Source organism: Haemorhous mexicanus, chromosome 3, assembly GCF_027477595.1.
Source record: "Haemorhous mexicanus isolate bHaeMex1 chromosome 3, bHaeMex1.pri, whole genome shotgun sequence".
NCBI classification, from domain to species: Eukaryota; Metazoa; Chordata; class Aves; order Passeriformes; family Fringillidae; genus Haemorhous; species Haemorhous mexicanus.
In genome coordinates this window covers 48,178,935-48,200,100 of record NC_082343.1, presented here as the reverse complement: position 1 = coordinate 48,200,100, position 21,166 = coordinate 48,178,935, and the positions used below count along the sequence as shown (strand labels likewise).

The following is a 21,166-nucleotide window of genomic DNA, read 5'->3' as shown; positions in this document are numbered from 1 at the left end:
ATCTCCACAAAATATCATCAAAAAGTTTGCAAACAACCCAGTATCAATTTCTAATGGAATGATCTAATTAGCCTTAACTGCAGTGAGACCACAAAAAATAGTACTGTTCAGATAGCCTCTAGGCAGACCTATGCTTTTACTGTAATTTTCAGAGGCATTTTTTCTATTTCAACTGTATTTAAAAGTTTATCATGTATAATTTTCCCTACAGATGGTATTTTCCAGTTCTGCTTTACTTCATGTGAGAGAAGAGTGAAAGCAGTAGAAAACTTAAGAAAAATTAATTGTTTTTAACCTTGCACAATTTTTCTTTTCTCATCTTCTCGTAAGGAAATGCAAAGTCTGACACTTCAATGTTTATCTTTTGCATATAAATGCCTGGTAAACCAACATGCAAGTTGAAATGTCAAGTGAAAAGTGTTTAAAATAAGAACTGTGTGACTGCTTTTGTTAGAACATACACGCTTAACCCAGCACTAACAAAATATAGTACCACCTTTGGAAATACCATCTATGACAATCCTTTGGTTAAATTATTGTAAAAGAGTAAGTAAGACACATACTTGCAGGGACTAAATGAGGAACAGCCTCCATTAGCAGTCCATATGGAAACTGGGATACAAAATATTCTAGAAAAACCCAAAGCAACCAGGGCTTGATAAAGATGATCAAGCTAAAAAGGGACTAAAGGTATACATTTTACAAGTAATTATTGTTTCATGAGGCAGAAACCTGGTCGATAGCTCTCCAAGGTGGCATACCACAGTCTTTGAAAATGTCTCACCATATCTGTCACTTGATTTTGCTGCCAACGAACAATTACAGAAAGTTTCTCTCATCATTAATGTTTGAGCCTGCTCCTCAAATTTATCAGCAGAAAAAACTCCCCATTACCTAAAGGGGAAAATCTACTTTCTTGAAATAATTATTTATATTTTAGTGGCAATAGGCAGTTTTCAGATTTTTGTCACCTACAAATCTCTTGATCTAGGCTGACATTTTGAAAACCATCATGATGTATATTCTTACACCTCTGGGCAAAATGTATTTTTCCATTGAGATTCTTCTCCTTTGATTTCTCAGTACCAAGACACCTTCATAGCACACCATCTTGTCTTTTACTAAGAGAGACAGAAATGCAAAATCAAGAAAAAAAGCCTAAAAGACAACTTCAGATATCAGGTTGAACTATGATTGGAGAAAAGGTATTTTCTGTGCAAAGACTTTGGTGAGAGAGTTTAACTAAAGAAGATCCTTAATTTTCAGGAAAATTTTATGTCTTACTTGAAAAACTATTACTCTTACTGCTAATTTGGCCAAAACATTCTAATTCCTAAAATGCAATGAAGGGAGCTTCACTTTGCCAGACCTGACACAGCAGCCCGGTACCAAAGATCTGAGAGCTGAGCACAACCAGACAAAGGTCCCCAAAGTCTAAACCCTGCCTCACCTGAACAAAGAAATAGAGCAAAAGATATAAACTTGATGAGGCAAGTAAAAGTTGAAATTCAAACCAAAAATCTACTTGTGACTTTCAGGATGTATTATTTTTAGTCTTAATTTCAGTGACTTCTGGGACTCAAGTTACACTGTCCTGTCTGTCCCCTGGGAAAGCCTCCTTCAACCCACCAGTTCTGAGCCCAGGTTTGAACAACAATCCCCCTGCTGTTCTTCCAAGGGATCTCCCAGTTTCTCTGCCTACTGTACATCCTTCTCACTGCCCTTTCCCTTCCCTGTCACATCTTGCCCCTGCAGCCATTTTGTAGGTTATGCAAGTTCAGTTCCTCTCAGGCTAAAACCACCCTTGCCCTAGAAGGGGCAGGCTGGCAGACAGCTTTTTTCTCTGCTGCTTCAACACATCTTCTTAGTATACACATACTCTGACACTCAAAGAGGGTCAAATGATTGTATCTCAAGCCCATTCTTCTCTTAAGCTTTAGATGTTTAAGGAGGAAAAAGCTTTGTGCTAATTTAGTTAATGTTCTTTAAAGAAAACTATTTTCCTGTGAGAAGCCTCTGGAGGATTTTTGGATTTTTTAAAAAGAAAAATAGCTTAGAAGTTTGAAATAAAAGGACATTTTGCTTAAATATTTTTCTACAAAATATAGAAGACTAAATTAACCTGTATTAACTAGGCAGCTAAATCCCTGTATAGGAAACCAAAGATAATTTTTAACTGTCAGTTAAATCAGTTTCAAAGAGATATACTTAATTACATTAAATAATTCAGACAGTCAGTAATATGAACAAGATCCCCAGAGATCAGCTGTGCTGTGTTAACATTTGTACCATGCTCTTGCTATAGTAGCAGAATCCAGTTTTTTTCACTGTGAGACTTCTTGTTCCAAAATGTACCCACTCACAGCAAATATATATCTGGTATACATGACACCAACTATGTAGGTGCCTCAGGGAAGTCTTCAGTAAGTTTCTAAACCCGTAGTCAGATGTCTGTGACAGTTACATAGGAGTACTCTTGAAAAAGGGCCTGTTCTTGTCAAATTACCTAATAACAGGCTGGTGCCAATAATTTAATGAATCTAAAGCTTCAATCCCACCAATGTTTATGCTCAGATGTATCTTCAACTCAGGCTGCTAACAGTTGTAGGACTATATAACAATGCTTAGAATTTACATATTTGCATAGGTTTAATTTTTCCTGATATGACATTCATTACTTTTTAAACAACAGATTAATTCTTGGCATCATTTTTACAAAGGGTGACCACAATTGACTATCTGCATGCAGATGAGTAGAGATTTCATAACTCTTCTAAAACATGGACCAGACACCATGGCTGATTTTCAAAGCTCCTGTCTCGTTTCTTTATGCCATATTATACCACACGTGCTCTTGTGTACCCCATCACCCAAGCTGTGATTTGCAATATTATTCAAAGTCTTTTTTTAACACAGGGTTAATTGACTTATTCCTTCTGTCTTCCTTTGTCCCAACACCGTCAAACAAATATTTACAATCTTAATGCCTTGACTTTCTTTGACTAAATATGCTAATGAAAATTTTTAATCAACATTCAGGCCTAAACCAAGTCTTCCATTGCTTGGATTCACAGTAACACAGAAGTCACCTGCTCTGCCAAAAACACTGTTCAGGTAATGGACCCAAAAAACTTTAGCATGAACTGGTATTAAAATTCCATTCAAAAATTAGGATGACTGGGGGGTTGGGGTGGTGAGGGTGGGTGTCATGATCTGTTGAAAAAACAAAACCTGAGAAAACTCCAAAAGGCATTCAATAGGTTGTGTGCTAATGAAGTGTGGCTGACTGGTTTCTGTGCGATTGCTCCCAATAACATTCTTTGAGAAAAGCCTTTGAACAAACAAACAAATGTACCTTTCTTGAAGAACAAGTTTGTTTTCCTTCTTCCAGAAGTCTTTGAAGTCAGAACTGAATTCATGCCAAATACTGAAGAAAGAATGTGGGGACACCTCCTTCTCGCCCATTTTTGGTTTCATACAGAAATAGGCTGTAGTTTCCAAAAAGCTGTCAAAGAAAACAGAAATAGCAAATGCTTCAGTACTCACTGATGTATTTTTTCTTTGTACTTGACACTGAAATAGTATTTAATTATTCTTGGTAGCAGATCTAAAATAAAAGAATAGAAAAACATACCAGTTCTGAGCTCTTCATATATAGGTAGGTATACAATGTAAGATGATTTTTCAGTAAAGTTGGGATCTGGGATTTATCACAGTTTCTAGTTTTGACCAAAGTATTTTCCATTTGAAAAGCTTAAATGAACACACTGTCCACAGCCCTGAAAATCCAGATATCCACACCCACCCATATATTGCTTTTCTGTTGTGTTTAAAGCTGTTCTCAAAACACAGAGTCAAAGCCCATCAAGGACTGTAAATAAACTTCTTGAAGTTCTGTTAGGTCTGTGCTACAACACAATAGCTGAGGCTGGAGACTGCACAGAAATATTAAAACTCAAACCTGCTTTGTACTAAACAAGAAATGATGCAACAGAAAACTTGGCCCAGGAAGGGCTGTGCTAGAAAACAGGTGCCCATTGTGACTCTACCAGAACAATCCAACAATCCCTTCTGAGCACAGCGAGAGCAAAACTAGTGCAGCAAACACATAAGCTACTCCTCAAGTAAAAGCTACTCCTGAAATGCAAAGGCCATATTTCTCACACTGAGTGAGGACTATGACTGCAACTAAAATTTAATGTGTTTCTGAGTTTGAACTGCTTCTATTTTATTTCAGGAATGCTACAGGAAGGTATGGAATAATTACTTTTTAAAATATAGCTTGATTAACTATTATTCCATTTTGTTTTTTCACTGCACGTTTGGTAAATACTGGAGATTTTAAGAATGTTTTCCTGATCTGAAGCTCAACATGCAAGCCACTGGATAATTGCTCATTTTATTAAAAACACAATAGGAAAATCTCACTTGAAATATAATTGTAGGTGCTTTGCTCACTGATCTATTACTATTCATTGACTCCTATGATAATTTTCTCTGAATCATAGATCACAGTTTTAATACTTTAATTATGGGGAAAAATCCAATTTCAGCTAAATGGATGGAAATGTGATTTTAGTCACAGAAGTTATATCTTCATTCATGGATTATGATGGTGAAAATAACATACAAAGCTTCAACCATTCAGAAGGGTCACTCTCACAAATTCTGCAAGAAAATTTTACCCTAATTCTCAAACCTGAATATTCCCAGTTGTTTTGCCCAACCTGAAAAATAAGCATCTACATATATTATCATATTGCTGAATAAAAAACCCACATCTTAAAAATTTAACATCAATTTACAAACCAAATTTTACATCACATTATTTTCTCCTAATTTGCAATTCATTTTTCCATCTGCTGAAGCAGACTGAAGATGTTGAGCAACAAAGATGTAGCACATAAAAATACAGAAAACATTTTCATTTTTAAAGCCATTACATTGGTACTCAAATGCCACCTTACCTAATCATGTAATTTCTTCAGCTCTCTCAGCCTACCACGGCCCTCTGTTCTTTAACTCAGTGTTTGGTCAATAAATACCTTTTTGTTTTTGGGGCTGGGTTGTGTTGTGGGTTTGGTTTGTCTATTTTTTTTCAAATTATTTATTAACTATTAACACTACTGATTAAAATTCTCCATTTTATTTATATTTTCTCCACAGTTTTATACTGGGAAAGGTATTTATCATCTATCCTCTGATTCCAGAGAATGACTCAAAAAGAATATCCCTGACACTGCAGTCAGCTGCACTGTTTTAAGCGTCTTCCTATTGTCACATATTTTCAACTTTTTGCAAGGCTGCAAATGTTATCAGGGAGGTATTTTTCCTCCCAGTCTCTTCCCCCAGACTTACAGCTCTGCAGCTGGATAGTGGGAAAGTTATATCAAAGGCTCATTTGAATTTTCAGAATGAGCTGACAATATTTTTGGAGGAATGTGGGGAATAAAGAACAAGAGAGAAATCTTGAGGCATCAGCTGAGTCACTAATTTACGAAGCCCTCTGAATGAAGTCCATTAATGATTTACAAAACAGAGAAAGACAGAATTTCATATAAGAAACCTCATTTTGGGAAATAAATGTTCAAAACATTTTGCAAACGACAGTGATGAGAAAAGAATTTGACAGTGAATGGCCATCCCAAGTAATGCTTTAATATATGAGATAATGAGCTAGAATTCCATCACAGGAAAACATCCCAAGAAACAGAAAGCCAAACAAAATGAAATTCAGACTCATACTTATGAATTCATAATTCATACATATAAGCGAATGCCCAATTAAAAAAAATTATAAAGAGAACAAACATCTATTAGAGATGCAAAGACTTCCACTGCTCTTCAATTATTCCAACTATCCTCTGAGAGCAGGAGGAGATAACCAGTGTTTTTTTCCTGGTGACTGAAAACATCCCTGAGAGCTACTTGTACAACCATTGCAAATTTACACATTCATACAGCTGTGTCTAGCAGCTGTAACATAATTACTAGGTTTATAGAAAGCAGAGAAATGCTCATACAGGTTGCTTGACTCCCTAGCAGTTAGTTTGGGAGGTAAGGAAAATTAGCTGTCTGTGAAACGTGAAACAGCAGCAGCATAGCAGGTTGTCATTGTTAGTAGGTCACACCTTTCCAGTGCCCAGTAACAATGCACAAGACATCAGCTGCAACACAATAATACTTCAGGGTGTAAATCTCCACGAATCAAATATTTTCTTCCATACATGCAGATCAAACAGTTAAGACAGCTGCCATGTTTTTTCCAACCAGAGAGGTCTACCCTTCTTTAGCATTAAAGTATCTTAGAGTTCATTTAGAAGACATATGGAAACCTGCTTGCTATACATTTGATGCTGTCATTTTTGTAGGCAAAATGGCACATTTCACACATGAAAGACAAAGCAAATAAAGCCAATCCAAATGCATCAAACAGTAAAACATGGACAGCAATAAATCCTCTCTGTTGCCATTGTCTTTAAATATCTGATTTGGAAATGTTTACATATGTCAAACTAGACATATCTCAAGGCTGATTCCAGGAGGGGACATGCATTTCAATACAAAGAGAAATTTGAACGATATTGCCATAGCCCCAAGACTAGATACAATCCTTTCAGACTTCAGTCAGGCAGAAAATATCTTAAATATCTTTGGTCTTTGCTCTAGGAAAGCCATTCAAATTTTCATTCTTCAGCAGATTTTAAAACAAAATATCTGCAAATACCATTGTTACTATTCCTGACACTGCATCACATATATATTTTGAATCAAATAAGGAACTAGTTATCAAAAGCCTTTAGTTCCTAAACTCAAATTAATTTATGCATCATACAACCTTGGGGAAATCATCTGACCTGTTTCAATTTCATTTCACCTATCTGCAAAATTAAACATTTATTTTGAAACAAGTAGTGTTTAGTGACCATTTCTCAAGTGAAAAGGTTCATACTTATGCATTGCCTTTCTGAGAGTCTTAAAGGAAAAGAATGTGCATTAGAGAAGATCTTTGAGTCATGGAAGAGGGAAAGAAGGGCATGCAACTCAGGGATTAAAAGAGGTAAAGGAGGTCACTGCCTTTGCTTCTAACAGCCTGACTTTTCAGGCATGATTAAAAAATAAGACAGTGATGTTCACACTACCATCTCACCCTGACATGGCAAAAGGCAGAAATCTTTAAACAGATTTCAGACTGGGTTTCCTATCCCTCATGTTAGCCCTGAAGGAGAATTAAATAACATCATCTTTCTCAAAACAATGGAAGAGTTGCTCATCTCTGACAAGTAAGAAAGGAAATAGGATCAGGAAAGATGGCTAGTTCCTTTTCTTCCTTTCTTGTCTTCTAATGTCTTTGGTTCAAGTGTTTGGGTAATTCAGAAAAATCACTTCAGACTGATGTCTGAACTCACTGCTTACTCAAATGTGGAAATTTGATGAATGAATCACTAGACTTTTATGTGCGCTCCCTTGAGTACAACTATGAGTCTATGAAAGTGATTTTTCTATTTGGAGGGAAGAAAGGAACGGATGTACTAACAGCCAAACCAAATTTAATCATATGAAAAAGAAAATAAGCTATTCACATTGCAAATGGCTCATTGACAGCAACACTAGCTAATAGATCTGATCCATTAGGAACATTTTAAGAGCAGCTATCGATTATACAGCTTTTTTTCTCATTCTATTCTGAAAACAACTACCAAAACGTTGCACATAATAATTCCAATTCAAGCCTGCTGTCTGGGATGCATTGGCTGGTTTATAAATGTGTACAAAAGCAAATCAACAATACTAAGACAGCAGTAGTTTCATCTCAGCATTATTTGATCAGGCTTCCTTGGCCAAACAAATAGCAAAGTAATCATAGGTACAGACACGCCCTGGCTGACCTTTCTGAGAAATGCTGAACACACACACACACACACACACACACACACACACACACTTATCTGGTTTCCCCACGCAGAAAACTAAATCACCTGCAAGGGTGAAGATTTGCTCCAATGTGGATTTAAAAGCAGAAAAAAGTTTTTCTGTTCTGCTTAATATTCTTCTGTTTAATAGACCACATATTTTGGTTAAAGTTTGAACATGGATTTCCTTTTCTATTTTGGCTTTATAAATTTCTTAGCGTCACTTATGTGCATTAGCGATTAAGAACAGTTAGTGTAAATGCTGTAACTTGTTACTTTTGTGAAGCAGTTGTGTTTCAGAAGCAGCTGTAAATCAGGCTGAAACCACTAAAGTACCTTTTAGTTCAATTAAACTCATGACTAAAATTTTACTAAGCACATTCTACCAAAAGAAAGAAGGTAAAAGGGAAATAAAAGACTATGTGCCTCCTACTACTTTAAATCTGACATGAGTCTCATTTAAAGTCAAACTGAGTTGATGGGCTGTAAGCCTGTTCACAGTGTTGATCCTGAATTGCTGTCTACATACAGAAGGTGAGTACAATATATAGGTAACAGTATTTCCTTCCTGGATGCTAATAATTTGAATAATCATATTAGTATTTGGTTTGTTTTATAAAGAGGCCGTGGCTTTGCATCTATTTTCTTAGTGTATTCAACATCTGAAAGCAAGAGTTAATCTTTAGACAGAATACCAACCAGTTCAACAAGATCACACAAAATATGTAAAATAAAAGAGTACCAGCATCCTGATGAATGAGATAGCACAAGGATGTTTGGAAACTTTATATGCACAGCATTTTCTGAAGGGTGTAATTTTCTATTGATGTATTTTGTTGAGGGTCCTTTTCTGCACTATAAGTTTACATCACTTTCTTCACCTTTTCTTTGCTTTTCAAAAAATGTATAATTTCCTCTCCTCAATGCAGTCTCTTGTTCTGTATAATTATAAGTGAAAAAATACAAAAAATAAGTATAGGTTTATTCAAGATATCTAGTACCTGAAGGCTGGTAATAAATTTCTTCTTGTCCTTTTATTTTCCCCCTTTTTATAAAGGAAGAAAAGTAACTTTTATATTAAAAAGAAAGTTGAGATAATATGCCAGCTTAAATTAGCTTCCAGAATCATTAATCTAGTCTTTCATTTGCCAATTTATATTGTGTAACTATGTATTTTGTAATATTGTTCCTTAGAAAACAAAGGTCTCAAGAGATTTTTTTTCCTTCCCTCTAAAAAAAACCTGCCAAACATTTGCAATGTTTTGAATCCTAAGTCATCTCCCTCATGCCTGGTCCCTTGCCTCCTATAAATTCATATTAAACAGAAATGCTTTTTATTGCTTTGACCATATGAAAATTAGCAGCTTCAGTAACAGCAAAAAAAAATCCCTCTACCTTTGAAGCAGCACTTTTTTTTCTCCCAACAAAAGCTCTACAAAAAGCATCCAATATTAGGAGCAGAAAATTATGTTTTGACAGGCCAGTCTGTCTTATTCACAAGAATTTTAACACCCTCCCTCCCACTACTAGGAATGCTTTATGACTTTAGTGATGATATACAAGGATCAATATGATCAGTTGTACATCATTATTAGTGACACAAATGCAGAACTTCCATAGTTTACACAATTGGCAGCACACCCTGTACCTGATGCTGTTACATAGCACAGAGCACAGACTGTGACACAGACTGTTAAATTCCATAGGTATTAGGACTACAGCTTTGTACTTAAATATTTTGGGAAAAATAAGTTTTTAGGAAGACTAACGATCTCAATGTGATAACAGGGAATAAACCCTTCACATATCAGATTGCTACTTCAACCTCAATTTAAACTGCTGCTCCAGACCCTTCTATTTGCTTAATTCAATGGGAGAGTATTTCTTTATTCCTGTCTTTCAGGAACAAAGTGCATCATAATAGCAGGTTGCAAACCAGCAAAATAAAATGCCCATAACTAAATTAAATCATACTTTTGTTGAAAGCTGAATGTAAGCACTGAGACTTTCAAAAGCTTTATTTTAGAAATTATTTTTAGCAGGTCCACATTAAGATATATTGGTTGGATATGATGAAATTTGCCTAATCAATCCTTGTTGCTTATATCTTCTATAAACATTAGGCTATCAGGGATCATGGTTAATACTACATTTAAAAGGCATTCTGCAAGGTCTTCCTTCACTGGTTTAATTATTTTTAATTAGTATTTTTATTCTCATTCATCTCTAAAACAATAGGCTACAACCTGGTCCCTCTATACCTTTGGGTTGATTACAGGTTTTTTTGCATTACTCTGATACAAACAAGTCCTCCACTGATATAGAAATAACATCTTTTATCCAAGGTGGCATAGGATTAGGTGCTAAATTTTATCAGGAAAGAGCTAGCTTGGCAAATGGAACTTTTCTGGTGACAAAAAAATACTGTGTTGAAAAAGCCATACTGCATATACTGAGTCAGATTCCAGCCATTTGAAAATCAAAGATCAAGAAATGTAGGTTAGAGGTATTTTTGCTACCTTCATTATATCATATGGAAAGCATTTGGCAGCTACATCTCACCCAGCGACTGGGGTTTATGTGAAGCTAAGTTTTGCTGTGAATATTATCAGTCATATTTCCATTCAAAAATATTATTCAGAATAAAATATGAATTGAGACAATACATTAGAAACAGAAATAACTTTGTGTCTTTTCTTTGCCTCTGATATTGTATTCTAACAGGGCACTCCAAGAAAAAAAAAATCTAAAAATCAAGCATTTTTTAGAGTAACTCATCAAATGCATTTTTAAGTTTCATGTGTTTTTCCCATGAATTTTAAAATTGCAATTGTAAATCAGTTCAAACATTCTCCCAAAACCTTGGTTTGAAGCAGTTATTCTCTAGATGCATTGGTGTTAGCTGCAACCCACTGTTACCTGAGTACCTTGCACAAATGTATAGGCTCTCTATCTTGGACTTTAATGCTTTTAATTCATGTTGGCGTGGATATCATGCCCATGCCTGCCAGCTAAGCTGCTTCAGACATATGGCTAGCTCTGTGCTAAGCTAGACACAGGCAATAGGAGCATGTGTAAAACAATACCATGTAATTTTGTGCACTGGAGAGTCAGGCCCAGTAACATATCCAAGAGAAAACTATTTTTCTCTCTTAAAAAGACAAACATGTGAGCTTCAAACATATTAAATAACCCTTGAATGGTTGAACTTGAAGAAATAATAAGGTGCTGCTAGACACAGAATACAGTGGTAGAATGAATTTCAACAGCAGTCGGCTGACACAAAAGCTGCTGCCTCAACGCTGTAAGAAACAGCTAAAAGCCTCATGTGAAAGCCCAACTTGACTTCAGATCTTTATAATACAATCTTTATAATATAATCTATATAATCTTTATAATAACACTCCTTATGTTCACTGGAGGACTTCTAAGCAACCATTATTACTTAAAGAGGTTATAATTACACAGGGAAGTAGTGCAGAACTGTTGTGCACTAAACATTGTGTTAAAAGCTTAATATGGTTTTTCAATTTATTGATTACAGCCTCAGCCTTGTAACCTGTCTGCTGTCATGGTGTGGCTCATTTCTATAAGTGAAATTCATGAAGCATGGTCAGGGTTATCTAAGAAAATAATACCAATTATATAATGGAATAATAATTTTTCTTAAATCTAGAGCAAATTATTTAGATATCTAGATGGAAACCACACACACTTTACAAAATTTCAGGTACACATAAGATTAGTTAATCTTTAAGAGTATAATTCAGCATAGATAAAATTTTATATATGTGCATTGACAAAAACACACTCTAAATATAGCAAGTGAAATGAAGGTACAGGGTTTTTTTTGATGTAATCATAATAATTTCTATGCTCAAGTCAAACTTAGGTTTCAGTTTCTATTCTTTGAAATTTTACTATTTATAGAATAAAAATGGTCTGAAATACTTGGGTATTATAGAACATCCTAGCATTTTAAAGGTCTTTTGATGCAGTTTCACCTTAACCCTTTCTGGTTGCTCTGGAGAGCATTCTTAATTCAGTGTGCAAGAGCACACAAGTGCTCCTTAACAGGCACCCACTCGTATCATCGTGGCCAACAAAACTATGAATAGAAGAAATTGATCCTTTGCTGAAAACAGAACTGTTCATGGGGGCTTTCATATTCTTAAAGTCAATTACAGAATAATCCCATGACAGGAAATTGAAATACTTCAAAAATCTGTCTTGATGAACTGTCAGGTTGGAAAGGTCGTTATTTGCATTTTTCAAACTTTAAGCACTTGAGGTTCAAGTCTCAAGTTATCCCAATATATTCTCTTCATAGAAGTGAAAGAACCTTTGTGTAGATGAGTACAGAAAATGGGTATCATTTTCTATAAGGATTGCCTAAAACGTGAAAAGGCAGAAGCCACTGAAATTAACAGAAATATTGTATTAAATAACCATATCATCTCTGGATTTGTGAATCAACAATATTCACAAATCCAAGCAAAGCTAGAAAAACCGTATTCCTTTGGCCTAAGAAACCTATCTCTGGGCTGTTCCCATCCCTTCCAAGGAGGCTTCATGGGGTTTCTGGTCTGGGGTGACCACAACCTAATAGTTTTATTTAGGGGGAGACAGGAACTTTTACCTCTTCCACAGACTGATTATGGCAGAACTATTTTTCAGACAGCAGCTGAGAAAAGAAGCAGGTGAGGTTATTTCATGAGAAGCCCTCATTTAAGACATAATACAGAAGGATCTGGCCCAGTGAAGCTGTTTCTGATCTAGCTTGTTAAAGCAGTCAAGAAACAAGGCAAAGAGGGCGAGCAACAAACTGAGAAGACCAGAGACAACGCTTTTTTTCCTAGTCACCTAATCTCCATATATGAGAAGTACAGTGGAGTTTCAGCAGTAGGCTGAAGCAATCTCTATATCATTGATCAGCTTGTAGATGGCAGCCTTCCATCAGCTGGAAATTGTTATGGAAGGAATGACCTATATTGCACAGATTATTACTGGATAGTTCCCAGATGAGTTACCACAGCAGTTGTGACCTAATTAAATCCCATCCCTGACGTTCTGCTTTTCTATTTGCATACACATGACAACAACATAATATTGTAATACTTAAAGTAAATTGTAACATGCAGCAAGGAAGAAAGGAACAACTCCAGTGGCAAATCAGCAGAAGAGAGTAAAAGAGACACATTATCCACATTTAAGTCACAGACCTTGCACGTGCAAACACTGACTATGAAGGTCTTAGGAAACAATCCAACCAAACAGCTCAGGTAGACAACATGATGAAAGAAAAGTCCTGCTGAACATAATCAGAAGCTGATGCACAAGGGAGAGGCACTGGAGCTAATCACACATACACACACGCACACAAGCGTTTTACTTCAGCTGCAACAGCTCAAGAGGAATATCTTGAATTTTTGAGGGCTACTCAGTGAAACCACCTGCTGAAGATAAACTGGAAGCCAAACAAAATGTGACACATTGAAAGACTTTAATTCATGTATTATTTTCCCACTAATTTTACTAGCTACATGGTTCTTCTATTCTTTTCTCTTTTTCTAATCCTCGGTCTGATGCTATGGCATTAGTTTTGGGTTGATCAGATTCAAGTTATTTTAACTGTATTGTTATTAGGGTGTTAGCTGTATTGTTATCAATGCTATTTAGCTGTGTAACTGTAGTTGCACCTTAAACTAACGTCCTTTATCTTTTACTATAAGATCTATCTAAGGATAAACCCTCTACACGGACTTTACAATGAGTTGCATAAAAAATCAGTTGGCATTACAGAATATTAGGTCTCTGAATTGTATCCCAGTCTTTAAGGAGTTGCATTAACTTTTGCTTATACCAGCACTGAATGCCATTAAATGCCAACCAATTTCAAACCAATAAAATAAAGTTATTTTTCAAAGCAAGTATGCCAAAATCTTTAAAAGAAAAGTTAATGCTCTTACAGGCAAAAATCAATCATCTAAATGGTTAAGGACTTGTGTCATTTGGCAAATATTTTCAGAAAAGGACAAGGACTTCATCTTCCAGGATAAAACCAATTACCCATATTTTAGAAGAGACTTTCTGACATAACTTAACTGCTGGCTAAGTTTCCATTACTGCATATCTACAGTCCTGATATTTTGTCAGAGACAGGATACTAAACTAGAATGATCCAAACTGTTTAACAGTCTGTAAGCTTCTTCTATACACATTTCCTCTGCTCAGCAAGTATTTACTTTTTGCTGATCCAACTAATGTATACCTAGGGTCTGAAATGTATTACCCTTAGCGATTCCAGCTTACATGCTGGGAGCCACACAGCGAGAAACAGACATAACAGTGAAGCAACCAACAATAGATGAATGGCCAAAGAGTAGTGAAAGACAAAGTCCAATAGCATATTCTTGCCTTTCAGTTAAAAGTTTCCTTCTGGCTTGTTTTTGGGGTTTTTTTGTTTCTTTTTTTTTTTTTTTTTTAAACTACATACCTCTTCCATTCTAAGCTTTTCACCAGTTTATTTCTATCATTAACTCAATTTTCTCTTTAACTTCACAGTTCAATTTTGGAAACAATCCAAAACATTGTGTGGAGGGTAGCGAGGTGGGAGGAACATTTAATGTTTTAAAGGATTACCAGACTTAGGTGCTACATTTCGAGGTGTTGCTTTTCAGCAGTGCCATTGTACCATACTGTCTGCTATTTCTCTAAATGTCATCAACTTGTCAGCTCATAAGCAGGTGTAAACCTTTGTTCCTCCCCAAGTTCTCATGTTCAGTGATGTCAATGGAAGTCTGCAAAGAGTGTTGTGTCAAGAATACTGGGGTTTTTTTGCAGGCAATTTAAAGGTAAACATTTCTCTTCAAAATTAATGTCATTTTGTTGCTACAGCAAAAGAAAGCAACAACACATTTCTAACTGGATTATTAAAAGTCCTGAAAACAGAAGAGGTGCCTGGGAGGCTGCACTCAGAAAGCACTTAAAAGCCCAAAAATCACTGGAATGTGCAAGTAATGGAAGCAAATTATAAAATAAACCAAATAAAAATATCCAGACATGGAGAGATGAGCATTTTACACCAAGCCACACACATCCTAAATTCCCCAGTTGATACTTACGTCAAAAGGCAAAAAGTCCTCTGTTTGACTTTTTATAAAACAAATACATATTCTCATAATGCACTGAGATTTACCAAAGGAAAAATTAAATTCTAGGATTTAAAAATAATAGTGATGTACAGAAAGCCACAACGGCAAGTGGAATTTCTGTCTTTCCAGGTCTTGTTAGGCATCAAAAACCAGGTGAATGGTTTTAAATCACCAGTATGTGGGACTGCTGACTTAGTGAATTATCACTTCAAGCAGGGTTATACTATCTGAAATACTAAAAAAAAAGGGAAAAAAGAAAAAATATCTTTAGTATTCTTTAACATTTGTAGCATACATTGTCTCTCACTGGAGTGGAATATGAGTTAATTGCATGAAATATGAGTAACTGAACAAATTTCAGCGCTGCTGACCTGAATTTAGAATCAAATGCTTCATTGTTAGACTGAGAAATAGCAGGAAAAATTGAAAATCATCTGACTGTGTCTTGGATATGAAAAAAAAAAACCCAACTTATATTAAATTTTTGAAACCAAGGTGTTATTCCAAGAAGAGAAAAATGTTTGCAGCTAAAGGGGAAAGAAAAGATCATCTATCTTAACTGTTTCAGTGGAAGAGACATCAGTGATACAAGTCTGGGTTTATTTGCTTTTTAAAAAGATGTGAATCTGGAAGTCTTTGAAGGAGATGAACTTATTACTTTTTCTTTTAATACTTCACCCAGTATTAAAGTTACGTGCTGCTCCTCTAGAGCTATTCAGCTGGTGAGGCAGCAAGGCAGAGAATTAAGACCTTCACTGAATGCTGTTTCCAGTAACTTCAGTCAGGTTTGGCTATTGGTTCTTCAGAAATGAAGTGCAAGAAGAGGGGTAACTAACTAATTTCTGATTATAAGTCTGCAAAATGGTATTTCTGCTGTTGCTACTGCCTTTCATCCTAGCCCAGCAGATGAGGTATCACTTGCCATATTATTTGGACAATAATTTTGTTGCAATCTTGGTTCCTACTTGCTGTGGATACTATGATAAAAGTCTATCTCATTCTGAAATTGTATTAAGCATTCCTGGAAACAATAATACTTCAAAAAATTTTTTTTTCTGCTTAAGCAAAATTACATCAGAAAAGACAAAAAATATTTAATACTAAGTAAATGAAAATATACAAAACAAAGAGCATATCTATAACACAAGTCTTGGGATGGAGAATATGTTTCAAATTTAAAAATAAAAACAGAAGAAAAAATAAAGGGGCACCAAATTGAGGATTCCTAAAATACAGAAGCATCTCTTTCCCCTCCTTCTCTCTCTTTTCTGTTTTACTTCTTTCACCTCCCCCCCAAACGAGTGATTTTTTGCTTTAACTTGACAAGTATTTCACAGTTTCTCAAGCATTTAGCAATGAGGATCTAATTGGAAAGTGCCAGGTTCTTTCTTATTACACTTTATCAATATTGTTAAGGGAATGATGTAATTGTTTGGGGTTTGGTGAAGACATTCCATGTCACTTCAGTGTTAATACCAGGCTGGAGCCTTCCTTGTCTGCCTGCGTAAGCTAGATAAACATAGACCTGTGTGCTTTCTTCTCATCTCAGGATACTTACTCAGAGAGATCTTGGAACATATGCCTATTGTGAGCTAAACATTTCACTTTTCATTTTTATCCATGTGCCAGAAATCCATTCCTAGGATAAACACTTTACATACTGACACTCTTAAAGTCACTAAACACGATAAATAAAGAGAGAATACATCATTTCAAAACTGATTAAACATTTTCTCACTTGTGACAAATGAACAGCTATACACTGTATGGAGTCCCTGGAGCAGACATTCCATTTTCTTTGTCTTCATTTTGTGTGTCAGATTAACTTTCCATTTCAGCTCATCTATTGCACAACTGAGCTTTTTTAAAATACACATTGCTGCATTTTCCCCAAATCATTATTCATTTCAGAAACCCTTTTTGTTATTGCTACAAGAGCTTTTCTTTTGGACTTTTGTATTTGAATGGAGACAAACTTACAAAGAAAATAATAATAATAATAAATTAATATTTTTAATGAAAGCTAAAGAAATGCTCCTATGCAGTAGACCTAAACTTATACATGGGTCGAAGTCATCCACTTCAACAAGGAAAATCCAAGCACATTAATCACATTAACTTTGCTCCATCTAATCCATCACTTTTCCTTGCACTACTTGCTTCTCTCATCATCCTATGCACGGCTGTCTACCTATGATTAGTCAAATGTAACTAATCTTTTATTTAGCTTCTTAAGCTCCTATCATCTTTTTCATCCACTCCTGTCAAAAAGGATCCCAAGCATTTTATTTTCAAGTTAAATTAAAAATCTTACTGAAATAATCACACATAACACTAAAACTGTATATGAAGTTTTCTTCAGTGTTCTAACAAAAAGCACTAATCTGATCAAGAAATTCAGTGGGAAGGTGGAAGGAAGGAAAAAAATTTCCTTGCTAGATATTCACAGAATGGAAGAGCAATGAAGCAGAATTTTCTTCTTTGACAAATTGTGTAAAAGGAGCTGGGAGAAGAAAGAATTAGGGATTAAAGTCAGAAGAAGCAGACCAGGCTGAACAAGAATCCCCAGGGCAGTTTGCTTTCTTCCCCCATCAGGCTACTAAAACCAATACAAAGTTTTTGATATGATGGTTCAAGTCTTGTCAGGGAAAAAAAAGAGAAAGAATTAGATACCACAAGATAGTGATAAGTCACAAGATTTCTGAACAGATTGAAGATTCCACTGTCATTAGATTTCTGTCACCTTTGGATTTGTATTCAAATCCACTTTTGACAGGATAAATATTTTCCCTAAAAGAGCAATTAGAGATCACAACAATCTCCTAACAGTGCCAACTTCTCTCGAAGTTTTATTGTGAAGGAAAATTTTAAAGACAAGAATTATGTAACTGAGCAGCTAAACAAACCTAAGAAATGTCAGGAATGCCTTTCATATACTTGAGCAAGAGGCAAGATACGAAGCCAAAGCAATAATACTCTAATATTATCTCAGCTTGTTAGAGCATTGTGCTAACAGCACCAAGGTTGTGGGCTTGATCCTTATATGGGCCATTTATTTAGGAGTTGGACTTGATGATCCCTACTAGTCCCTTCCAACTCAGAATATTCTGTAATGAAACTTAAGGCAACACAGACCTCCTCAAAGCAGTTGTCTGTGATTCTCTTTTACTCCCTTTCCATATCCCCAATGTGTCACTCAAGGCCCTACCATCCCCTCACAAGTAAGAAAGGAGGTTCTTGTGGCACTCACTCCTTTTGGCTGCTTTTTCAGGTACTATCTTTAGTACATGGCCCAAGGGAATAGAGAAAAAATGTGCTGTTGTACCAGGAAAGACATCAACTGCCCTGTGGCATTACTGCAGGTAGCAAATTTGGGTGTTGAGGCCATAGAATGGCTGACAAGTAAAAACTAGAAACTTTTATAGTGATATCTCATAGAAGAATCCTGTTGAGAGACTTCTTAATTCTGGGAATATATAATGGATATATTCATTAGTAGTTATTAAGTGATAGCTGTAGCTAGTACAAAAAGAAAATGCTGTTTTCAGTGAAACAAAAACAAATACAGACTGTGAGTTTCACTAAATGTGGGCTATAAATGCTGAGCACCAAATTTTGATCTCTTGCTGGGACTGATAAAAATCTTTCCCATTTAAACACTGCTGCTAGAGAAGTCTCCAAAAAAATCAGAACAAACCACAAGTTGTGCAATGCTGTGAGGTTCCCAGTTTTGAAAACTGTCTCAGCTGCACACATCTATAATGAAATTTAATGAGGTATTTTGCTTTTTGCCACGAAATAAGTATCTGAAGATCTATTAGCAATTCTACAAAGGAAGTCACATTTATTTATGCATCTCATTAATTTATTAAAAAAAGGTTTTAATTTTTTAAAAAATAAAATGGACATTTTATAAGCACAAGAAATGGTACCTAATGGACAATACTTGTTTGGGGAATGAGAAATACCTCTCAAATCACCATGATACTGGTGTAGTATGAACAAGGTTTTCTCAGTCCAAATGGTATATTCTGAATTTATTTTTACATAGGGTTAATGCATTTTCTGCAAGACAGGAGTAATGTACAATAGTTCTTTAAAGAATTTCAATCTTTCGTCATTGTCAAATTAAAACTGACAATAACTAAATATTACTTTTCTTTCTGAGTGCATTTCTACACCACTCAAAAACACAGTAATGCTGGCTACCAATACATCATCTGCTAAAACCCCCATATTTTTCAAGGAAAGGTCTTACTACGTTGCTCTTTCTTACCTTTTATGTGCTTCTGTCAGTGACTTCTCTTCATTCTCTTGGTCTATTTTGGCTGTAAAAATACAATCAAATAATTAGCAACAAGGTGAAAGGTAGAGATGTTTCAGGATAATTTTAATTTTACATATGTCATGTGTAAAATACATAGAAACCACCTGAGGTTCTACTCATTGATCTACTCATGTAGATCAATTCCGAGGAAAAAAACAACCAACCAAGCCTCCCATTCAACAGCCAACCACACAAACAAAATTACACAAATTTGGATAACCCTATTAATAAGAAATCCAAAACCACCACTGCAAAATAAAACCAATCCAAAACTCAAAGCCTTGAAAATGAAAAAAAAAAAAAATCTTCCAGTAATCTAAACAACAACCAAGTCATGAAATAGACTTAAAACCAGATCTTAAACAATGATTCCAAAACCACAAATAATACAGGAACTTGTCTACCAGGAGGAGGAAAAGCTGAGCAAAGAGCAGGAAGGATTCAGCCTTTCAGCTTTTGTACAAGTTGTGTGGCAAAAAATGAAAATTCTTCCCTCTCCCTGTACACACATCCATTAGTGAAGTACTAGAGCTGCACACACATCCACTAGTGAAGTACTTCACATTAGTGAAGTACTAGTAGCAGGCAAGTACTAAAATATGACTAGTTTTATAAGAAGGATATTAGCATTTGGTGATCATGTGAAGGAAATTACAATAGGAAAATGTCCTTCCCACACAATGGTGAAAAAATACTCTATTTGCCACATGTTCTCTCATAATTTTTTTGCCCACATTTCAACTAATTTAGATGACTGAAAGAACATTTAACAAAAAATCTACAAGAACGTGCACGTTAACTTAGGCATCGCTGATGTGCAAAGCAATTGTCCATCTGCTCTGAGCATGAGCTTAGGTGAAATTTATACTTTTGCAGTCATTCAGGTAATACAACTTAAATCTCATTTAAAGTCTGCATGCTTAAACAGAAAGCTCTTTTAATTTGGTACTTGATTCTTCGTTCACTCTGCTAGACTTCTGGACTGTTAACTTGCAAGGAGAATTACAGGATTCTCAAGAGTCAGAAAGTTTTGAAACATGAAAAGGCTCTGAGCTGTCCTGGTAACAAATGTCAGTGCTATAAAATTCATATAGAAATCTTAGAAAGAAGAAACCTTTCAGCTATTTTTTATTCCACTTTTCAGACATAGCTCTACAATACTAACTCTTTAAAATTATTTTTCTGCATCATAGATACACTGCCTTTGAAAAATTTCAAATTTGTTGAAAAAAAGCAAAGCAATGGCATAATTAAGATACAAAGATAATCACTGTTTTTCAGTTAAAATGTTTCAATCAACCGCAATTTACTTGCATACACTCAAACAAGCATGTGAAATCTGTAGCAAGGATACACAAATGGAATTGCTTTATACTTTCCCCAGTCACAACAATGATCAGAGCTTTGTCTAGCACTGCAAATGCTTTTTATTAGTAGCAATGAAGTTTTCTGAGTAGTAGCACGGCTGACTAGTTCCCACTATTTGCAGTGGGAAACACTGTATTAAGTAATCATTACTTGAAGACGTGGGATCCACCATTATTATCCTGTAATTAAAAAAAAAAATCCCAGCAAACCACAGAAAATTTGAGGGAGAGATGGGTAAATGTTCTCAAGGAAATTGAGGAGCACGTGAATCCTGAATGATTACAGGTTTCAATACCAACTTGAATCTTGGCCCAGATTCTTCAGAAGGTTCGTGAGGGCTCACAGCCCTTCTGAGTGAAGTTAAGCACAGTGCTGAGTGAATTTGGGCTGACTTAGAGTTTTTC

The 21,166-nt window shown here is 35.5% G+C and overlaps 1 protein-coding gene across 1 annotated transcript in view; it reads right to left on the bottom strand.

Moving 5' to 3' along the window:
• The window catches only part of FMN2 (formin 2), a 155,026-nt gene that overhangs the window by 14,899 nt on the left and 118,961 nt on the right, over window positions 1-21,166 (bottom strand). The window contains exons 15-16 of the mRNA XM_059841678.1: window positions 19,344-19,395; window positions 3,356-3,505 (exon numbers count right to left, since the gene is read on the bottom strand). Of these exons, the coding sequence (XP_059697661.1) occupies window positions 3,356-3,505; window positions 19,344-19,395 (202 nt within the window). The remainder of the gene's footprint in view (window positions 1-3,355; window positions 3,506-19,343; window positions 19,396-21,166) is intronic.